We start from the raw sequence: 8,999 nt of genomic DNA on the forward strand, positions 1-8,999 counted from the left end.
TGCCGGCGCGCGCCTTCCTCTGCTCGCGCAAAGGCTGCCTCCTGCTGGCCGAATCGGTGAGTGCGGCGGGGGCCCTGCCGCGGGGAGCGCGCACTCCGGAAAGCCGCCTGGGACCCTTCCGGCCGGGCCCGCGTGGCGCCACCGCGCTTCTCCATAAAGTGGAGGTCGAGGTGGGCCTTAGGTCCCAGTGGGCGGTGCAGCGGTCTGAGCACGTCGCGCCCCTGCGCCCCGCTCGGCCGACTCCTGTTCGGAGCTCCCAGCGTTGGAGAAACTTCCCCGAGTTTCGGACGGGTTCACTGAGGCTCAGATCACCAGGCAGTGGCGAGGAGGGCCCCGAACACAGACCTTCCCGCGCTTCTTGAACCCGATTGTCCCAGGTTGGGGGGCCGCAGGGAAGCCCGAGGGGATCCGGCAAGGGGAATGGGTTCCCGCCGCCGGCGCAGTGTGACCCTCGAGGCCGGACTGCGCCTCTGGCCTCTCCTGGCCTCAGCCGCGGACGCCGTGCTTCGCGCGCCCGCCCGCCACCCTCTGGGTGGGCCCCGGAGTGAATCAGCGCCTTCGGCTCTCAGTGAGCCGGGGTGGGGTCCACTCTTCGTTTTCCTGGGAGCAAGGAGCACCGACCCGGAGCTGCGGGGCGGAGACTGCTGCGCCTCAGGGACCTCCCGCCAGAGGGAAGCTTGACCAGCTGGGCGGGTGGAGGGCTTGGTAGAGTGGGATGGGGACCCTCGGGGTTAGGCGAGGCCCGGGCGGTTCTGCAGGCAGCGTCGCGGCGGCAGAGGGACGGGAACGGCCCCCAGCGGGTGACTTCATTCTTCCTCCACCCTTCGCTCCTCGCGCCCTGCAAGAGCTCCTTCCTCCTTCCCTCTGCATCCCCCTCCACCCCCGGCCTTTTGGCCGCCTTTGTCCTCCCAACACTCCGAAAACTCCCGCACTGTCCGCCTGTGGAGTAGAGGGTTGGCGCTGGGCTTGCTGGGGTGGAGGAGGAAGAGGCCTTGCAGGCGAGCAGACACGATTAGGGGAAGCACTGGGCGGCCACTTGCTTAAAGCCCCCAGCACCTTTACAATACCTGTCCTGAGCCCCCTTTGCAGAGAGGTGAAGTCTAGGGGGTTTGATAGGCCAGTTTAAGATCCGACTGAGAGCGAGGAGTTGGGCGTGGGGCCAGGAGGAGCAAAGACGATTCTGCCCCCAATCCCTTTACCTCCTAGAGTAGATGGCAAGAGGTGGTCCTATAACCTCTTCTGCCCTTGGAGTCAGCCAAGAGTCCAGCACCTGTCCAACTCCCAGGTGAAGGGACAGGGCCCAGGACTCACAGCCTGAACCCTGAAGCTTTTTTGGGGGGCTGCCTCAAATCCACCTGGGAGACTGATGGGGCCTAGTTTGGGAAGAAGCTTGGATCTCCTGTCCACTGGGGACCCCAGCTTCACCAAGACCACTTCCTGGGTGGAGAGGATGCTGCCCAGAACATAGAGCAAGCCCTTGGTCTAGCTAACGGGCCAGGAATCTAGGTCTAGGAGGATGAGGAAGGGGGAAGAAAATGTGGGGGCAATGGGCTCAAGAGGAGCTGTCCTAGTTACTCCTGCCTCCCTGGTCATCTCCCCAGCCTCTACCCCCCAAGCAAGTTGGGGAGGCTGGCATGGATAGAAAGGGGGAGGAAGCCACCAGCAGGAATCAGGAAATGAGAGGGGAATCTCCAGAGTCAGGCTGGTAGGGGTGAGGGGAGGGACGTAGGAACAGCTCTCAACACAGGAAGTTGTACAGGAGCTGTGGACTGGAAGTTTAGGGTCCCCCGGCTTTGCTTTCCTGGGAGGCCCTGGCAACCTGTTAACCCCTCTGGGCCTTAGCTTCCCATTTGGACAAGGAGAGCCCAGCTACCCCACAGCCATGGTCAGGACAGAGGAAGGGGGCCCTGGAGCCCTGGCATTCCTGAAGTTCTTTTGTCTGAAGCAGCCACAGTGCCACCTGTAGGGCATCTGGGGCCCCTCTGGGGCCTTCTGAGCCAAGGTGGCTTCCCCTCCTGCCACTGCTCACCCCGCCTCTGGACCCCACTCTGTGTACCTCAGCCTTGAACGTGCTCACACCCAGCCAGAGACAGGAACCAGGAAGTTGAAGGCCTCCACCAGCACCCCCAGGGTAGGGTTGCTTAAAAACTCCAGCTGTGGGGTCAGCCAGCCCTTGGTTCAAATTCTGATGCCCCTCTTTCATGTCACAGCAAAGCTCAGTCTTCTTATCTGTAAAGTGGGGCTGTGAGCAGCGCCTGGCCCGTGGGTGGTTGTGAGGATCAAAGGAGATTCCCACACCTCTCAGCGGGCACTGGCACAGAGGAACCGTCACCTTGGCCTGCCCATCTCCAAATGGGGCAGAAGGTGGAGCCCTTCCCACACACCTTCAGAACTGCGAGGGGCCTCAGCGTCCTCCGGCCATCAGTCGCTTCCACCCTTCCTGTGCTGCGGACAGGGCTGCAGGGGACATTTTGATTCCTGTAGTTCCTCCTGCCCCTTGTGAATTACTAAACTCCCAGAAGTGGAATTCGACGGTGCACCCTGAAGGGCTAAAGCATCTTTCACAGAGGCTGACCAGATGATGCAGGGGGCCAAGGTGTCCAGGGAGTGCGTCCTCCTGGATGCTTTCTCTTACTGGTATGAAAACTGTCGAAATCCAAAAAAGGTGAAAGATTGACTCATACCCACAACTTAGGCAGTGCAGTTGTTTACCAGCTGTCATGGAGTCATCTGGCCCCATGGCAACCCCATATCTGTCAGAGAACTGTGCTCCATAGGGTTTCCAATGCTGATTTTTCAGAAGTAGATTTTTCAGGCCTTTCTTTCAAGGTGTCTCTGGGTAGCCTCAAACCACCAACATTTTGGTTAGCTGCCAAGCCCATCTGAACCACCAAGACTCCTACATCAACATTATTCGATTTGCTTTATCACATGTCCATCTATCCATCAATCCATTTTTTTGGTGCATTCAAAATAAATTACAGACAAAAGTACATTTCAACTCTCATCGCTTCAGCATGTATATCATTAATTAAAAGTTCAACTGGTTTTGTTTTGTACATCCATGCAAAGCACAAATCCGAGGTGTTGGATGTTACTTTTTGAAACTGGATTCTGTTTCCTGGGCTCCCCTGACCCTGCTTGACTTTGATTTGTCCCTTTGGACGCCACTGGGTTGGGTGGTTTCTGCTACCTGCTGGGGTGAGGGATAGGAGTTGAGGCTTCCTGATTGGGTCCGTGAGCTGGAGTGGGGTGTGGACTCCGAGCCACACCCGGAAGTACTAGGAGAGCCTGGTTCTCATGTTGTTAAATGCAGTTGAGTCCATTTAAACTCAGAGCAAGCCCATGTGACAGAGAACTGTCCCATAGGGTTTTCTCGGCTGAGTCTTTATGGGAGCAGATGACCAGGTCTTTCTCCGTGGAGCTGCTGGGTGGGTTCAAACCACCAACCTTTTGGGTTAGCAGCCCAGCACTTACAGGGGTCCTCGGGCCCCACGACTGGGAGCCTATGCTGACTGCTGCTCACGAGCTGCGGGACTTGGGGCAGGTTGCTTCCTCCTGGGCCCTCAGCCCCCTCCGGTATTCCTGCCTGTAGGGCCTGCTCCTGGGAGCACTGGGTAAGGGGCCCTGCAGATGCTCTGACGCCGGTCCTGCCCACTCCCTCCCCCCAGGGTCTCTCCTTCATCACCTTCGTCTGCTACGTGGCGTCCTCTGCGTCCACCTTCCTCACGGCACCCTTGCTGGAGTTCCTGCTGGCCCTCTTCTTCCTCTTTGCTGATGCCATGCAGCTGAATGACAAGTGGCAGGGCTTGTGCTGGCCCATGATGGTGAGGGCTGGGGCCCCAAAAGGAAGGGGTTGGCTGCCCAGCCCATGGGCAGGGAACCAGAGGCTCCAGTGGTCGGAGGAAGAAGCCAGAGTGCATTTTGTTCCCTTTCACCCCAGACCCTTTCTTCAGTGGCTGGAGGTGCTGTTTGCAGTTGGTTAGAGCCAGGTGGAGAGAAACCTGGCTTCAGAAAAACCAGCCCTGCCATTCACCATCCACACGACCAGAGCAAGTGGCTATACCTCCCCAGCCTTCAGTGAGATGGCAACCCAGAGACAGCCCTTTCGCCCCTGGCCACCAGGTGGCGCTACCTTTTCCCCCACTGAGCCTGCTAGGCAAGCGCCTCAGCCGCAGGAATGCAAGCCATTTCCACATGGGCCGGGCGGGTTAACTGAGGACTTTCAGGGTTTATCCAGCACATAGCCGGCTGGCAGTCCTGGCTTCATTTTATCAGAGCCCAGAGCCCGGCCAGTGGACTTTGCTGAATGAAATTAGGCACGGAGAAGGGACAGCGAAGTTGGACTTGAAACCCAGTCTCTTGAGTTCATGTCCAGCATTCTCCCACCTGCCTGAGAAGGGCTCCACCTTCTGCCCCATTTAGAGATGGGCAGGCAGAAACCGTAACACAAATGGATCTGCCACAGGTGCCGCACTGGAGGGCCAGAAAGGAGCACGTAATGGGCTCCAACCTCTACCTGGCTCCTGAGTGGAGCCAAGCCCTAGGGCAAGCTAGACACTGTAGTCTGGACCATACCTTGTTGGGGACAGTGGACCAGGGACAGGGCAGCGTCAGCTGCTGGCAGCCATCAGAACAGGACTAAAATGAGAGTCAGGAGACGGGGGGGGGGGGGGGGGGGGCCCAGAGAGGGTGGGAGCCATGGATCTTGGGCCTGGGGGCCAGGTGTGTGACCAACTTGCCAGGCCCACACTCCTCTGCCACCCCAGTGCCCTTCTGAACCACTCTCTCCTGCCTTGGCTCCCACCGGCCCCCTCCTCACGCAATGTCCCTCTGTCTCCCTCGGCCCAGGACTTCCTGCGCTGTGTCACGGCAGCTCTCATTTACTTCGCCATCTCCATCACGGCCGTCACCAAATACTCTGACGGAGCCTCCAAAGCGGCCGGGGTGAGTAGCCTCTGGGAAGAGATTACGCAATGAATGCCCCCCATCTCTGCCTCCTGCAGCCCAGGTACCGCTCAGTGTACCCATTTGGTTGCAACCTGGGCACGTTCTTTCCCTGCCGGGCCCTGCTCCCTCCCCTAATGCAGACCTCAGCACATTTTCCCATTTCTCACTCCTTAGGGTGGTCTGTGCCCACCAAGCTAAGCTTCGTATCCAGGCAGACAAGAAGTGGGCTGTGCGGCTGGGGCGGCGCCTCCCCAGGTGCCCCATCTACCTGTGCTTGGCACCCTGGTCACCACCCCATCTGCCGTGCTCCACAGGTGTTTGGCTTCTTTGCCACCATCGTGTTCGCAATTGACTTCTACTTGATCTTCAACGACGTGGCCAAATTCCTCAAACAAGGGGACTCCACGGATGAGACCCAGGCAGGAACCGGATGCCCCCTCCCAAATTGGCCAGCAGAAGGTGACAGAGCAGTAGGTAGGTCAACTCTCCCTGCGTTGAGTCAGACCCGATTCATAGCGACCCCTCCTTGGGTTTCTGGGGCCGTATCTCTACAGAAGTAGATTGCCCAACCTTCCTTCCGAGGAGTGGCTGGTGTGTCTGAACCTCCGGCCTCTGGTTAGCAGTCAAGTGCCTTAGGCACTAAGCCACCAGACCCCTAACCACTCTGAAACCGGGGAACCAGACTGCTGCCAGGGCTGCTTCTGCAGCCCCATCCTCCCTTGGGGACAGTGGGTTCCCGGAGTTGGGGTGGGAGCATTTCCTCTCCCCCTTGGGCAGGAAGTGTTTTTCCACCCCAGTGCTCATATCCATTCATGGTCACTGATCATAAAACCAGTCCGCTTGGGGTGAACAGGCTCCTGGGGCCTCAGCCTTTCCAGGAAGGACAAGGCGAGGGCATAGCCACCCACCCTGAGGGCTCATCACCTCCTCTGTGAAACTCTCCCCTATAAGCCCCCAGTCACAACTTCAGTACTCCTGTCCCCAGGAGTCACCTGCCCACCGCACCAGCTCCCCCAGCAGTCTTACCAGCCTGTGGGAACCACACTGTATCCTTGTTGGCAACACGCAGCCAAAGTCAGGCAGGCTCGAGCTTGTTTCATTTTCACTTCCAAGGAGTGCAGTGTTCCGGCCCCCCAAGCCACCCTTGTTCACCAGCTCAGCATGGCTGCCATGCCCACTACTGGCTTAAACAAGGTCAGGACTGAAAGTGAGGGGGTTGGCTTTTTCACCTGTGACAACACAGCCACACCGTGTCACGTCCTCGGGATGCTGTGGCCTGCACTGGCTGGGGCATGCGATGGCCTCTGCAGAGGTGGATGAGGAGGGACCACAGCTAGTTTGGAGGCTGTGGTGTCCCTCCAGCTTTTCCACAGCCACAGGCCTAGGTTCCTGCCTGGGGAGGTCCCCACCCCGAGGGACAGGAAGAGCAGAGCTGGTGCAGGCTGAAAAGGAGACAGGAGCTGACCCGGGACAGAGCACCTGGCTTCCCATCTCTCTAGCCTATTGGCCATTTCCCTGCCTCACCCCCTGGGAGGTTCAGAATGGTGAGGCAGCCACCATTGTTGGCCTCCAGCTCAGACCTCAGCAGGCTCCTTGCAACTGGATGAGGCAGCTGTCTGTCTGCAGTGCCAAACTGACCCAGTGCGGTGTCCCCAGGCCCCATGCCAGCAGCTGTTGAACTTGACACCTGCTGGGACTGGCCTGGGCTGGGTACCCAGGGATCAGCCGATGGGCAAGGCCGGGCCACCTTCCCTCGGGGAGCTCACAGGCCAGGCAGGAGGTAGAACCAGAAATGGACAGTGGTTCTGTACACCGTGGGATATATGCCTGGAGAGATGTCAGGGAAGGCCTCCCAGATGGGGCAGAAATCACAGCAGCAAAATGGCTGCGAACGGGGTGCCAGCCTGGCTGGAGGCTGGTGTGGTGTCCTAGAGCTGGGTGTTGATGGGGTGGGTGGAGGGAGGAGGACGACGGATTCCAAAGAGCAGGGTGCCTGTCCAGGTGCCATGCTTCTCTGGGACGGGTGCTGCAGGGCAGGGCCAGCAGTCACACAAGGCTGAGCAGGTAGACAAGGGCAGAGCGAAGGCCCTGCAAGGAGCTGGGCCCGTTCCTGTAATGTACCTGTTGCCCTTAGGCGGGCCCCACCCAGGTAGTTTCTGAACCAGCGGTTTCCTAACAGCTGGACTTCTGGAGCCGCAGAATCTGCGAGCCCCAGAAACCATTCCTCTGCCACAAATGAATGAAGCTTACCTTTTCCTGCTCTGCAGCAAATCAGGGGTTAAACGCTCCCAGACACTTTCTTTAGGCCTGTGCAACCTGCTACCAGTTGTCTGGGAGCCCTGGTGGCACAATCGTTAAACATTTGGCTGCTCACCAAAAGGTCAGCAGTTTGAACCCTCCAGCTGTTCTGCAGGAGAAAGATGAGGCAGTCTGCTTCCGTAAAGATTTATAGCCTTGGGAATCCTGTGTGGCAGTTCTACTCTGTCCTACAGGGTCACTGAGTCAGAATAGACGAGATGGTAGAGGGGTTTTTGTTTTTAATCTAGTGGGTACTGAATATATTAAAATCTCACCAGGCTAGATGTTGGTACAGGCGTGAGGGGAGGAATCAGGGTTTGTGAGGTTTCTCCAGGCATGAAGGGACTCCCAGGTGCTCCACCAGCCCCTGTCCCAAGCTTACCATGAGGGCTGATAGGGTTCTAAGAGACAGAGAGGCTGAAGAGGTGATCATCAGAAAACGGCAGTAGGGCGGGGGGATCGGTTACTGGGGTGGCAGTGTGTGACAGTTCTCTAGAGAACTCTCCAGCACAGAGTTTTCAGGAACCTTCTGTTACACCTCACGGGCAGCCCTGTAACAACATAAAATTATTTCTGGACACAATATAAAGATGGGGAGGGGACAGAAAGTGGAAAACAGCTAAAAACAGGCTTTTGGATTTTTCCACATATTCTCATGTTCTGGACAATAGCTATCTCTAAAGTGTAGGCCCACCTTGTCCACCAAAGTGAGGGAAGAGATGGAGTCAAGGTACATCTGTGCAGCTCTGAACCCCTTACGTGAACAACAGGGAGACTTGTGGGGGCTGCAGGACTTCAGTCTGGAGTGGCAGCCTGCCACCCCCACCCCCACCTGGCAGTGAAAGGACTGCCTGTGGAGGGTCCTGGGCATGGAGGCTGGCACAGCCTGTAGCTGCCCTCACGCCAAGCAGTTGTCTGCAGGAGAGGCCTGAGCCCAGGGCGCCTGCCAACAACCTGGCTTTCTGTGCTTTCCCCAGAGACCATTCCTGGGCACCAGTGCCCTGGCAACACCGCCAAGCATCCTCTTTGCTTTCCTTTCAGAAGAGAATTCCGACTCTGACTCCGACTGAAGGCCCGGCCGTTCCTGGCAAACTGAGCCACCCGGGCCTTCACTCTTGCATGTCCTGCCTGAGCTGCCGGCAGCATGGCCAGGGGACACCGTGCTGGACGGAGGCCGCAACTTCCCCAGTAGCAGCAGGAGATGCTGACAGAGTGGGCCTCCCCACAGCCTCCAGGTGTATGTTCCAGAATCCAGGACACAAGACTGCACCCCTTGGTTTAGCGCTATTTAACCGCTCTGCACCCAAAGGCATTGCATATTCGACCCCTCATCCGTTTCCATCTCTTGGACCTTACACCATTTAACCTCTCTGCCAAAGACAAACTCAAGGAAGCAAAGCCTCGAGCTTTTGCCACTGCTCAGCTCCTGGTGTCAGGTGGAGCCTTATAACCTCCTGTCACAGTGAGCGCCTCATGCTGCAAGGTGGAGCAGGAGGCTGGTCTGTTCACAGGTAGGAACAAGTAAGACAGAATTCTCGGCAGGGCCGAGCCGCCAGGCACCAGTGGCTCCTGATGTCTGTCTGCATTTGGTCCATCTGTTCAGCCAGGCATTTAGCTGAGAGTGATCCTTCCAAGAGTTGAGCTCAAGGAGCATGTCTTCCTTCTTGAAGCCTTATCATCTAGGAAAGGGTGGGTCTACGACTGTTTCAAAGAAAAGCTCATAGACTAGCTGACCAGGTGGGTGCACAAGA

At 57.8% G+C, this 8,999-nt stretch overlaps 1 protein-coding gene across 1 annotated transcript; it reads left to right on the forward strand.

Moving 5' to 3' along the window:
• Positions 1-2: 2 nt before the first annotated feature.
• Positions 3-8,318, forward strand: CMTM3 (CKLF like MARVEL transmembrane domain containing 3; the record flags this gene model as incomplete). The annotated part of the gene is made up of 5 exons (XM_042780879.1): positions 3-56; positions 3,672-3,827; positions 4,852-4,947; positions 5,265-5,424; positions 8,290-8,318. Coding segments are annotated over 5 exons (495 nt in total), but the record flags the coding sequence as incomplete, so codon positions are not given.
• Between the last annotated feature and the right edge of the window lie 681 nt (positions 8,319-8,999).

Source organism: Orycteropus afer, unplaced genomic scaffold, assembly GCF_000298275.1.
Source record: "Orycteropus afer afer isolate SDZICR_OR568_19922 unplaced genomic scaffold, OryAfe1.0 scaffold00067, whole genome shotgun sequence".
Classification (NCBI taxonomy): Eukaryota; Metazoa; Chordata; class Mammalia; order Tubulidentata; family Orycteropodidae; genus Orycteropus; species Orycteropus afer.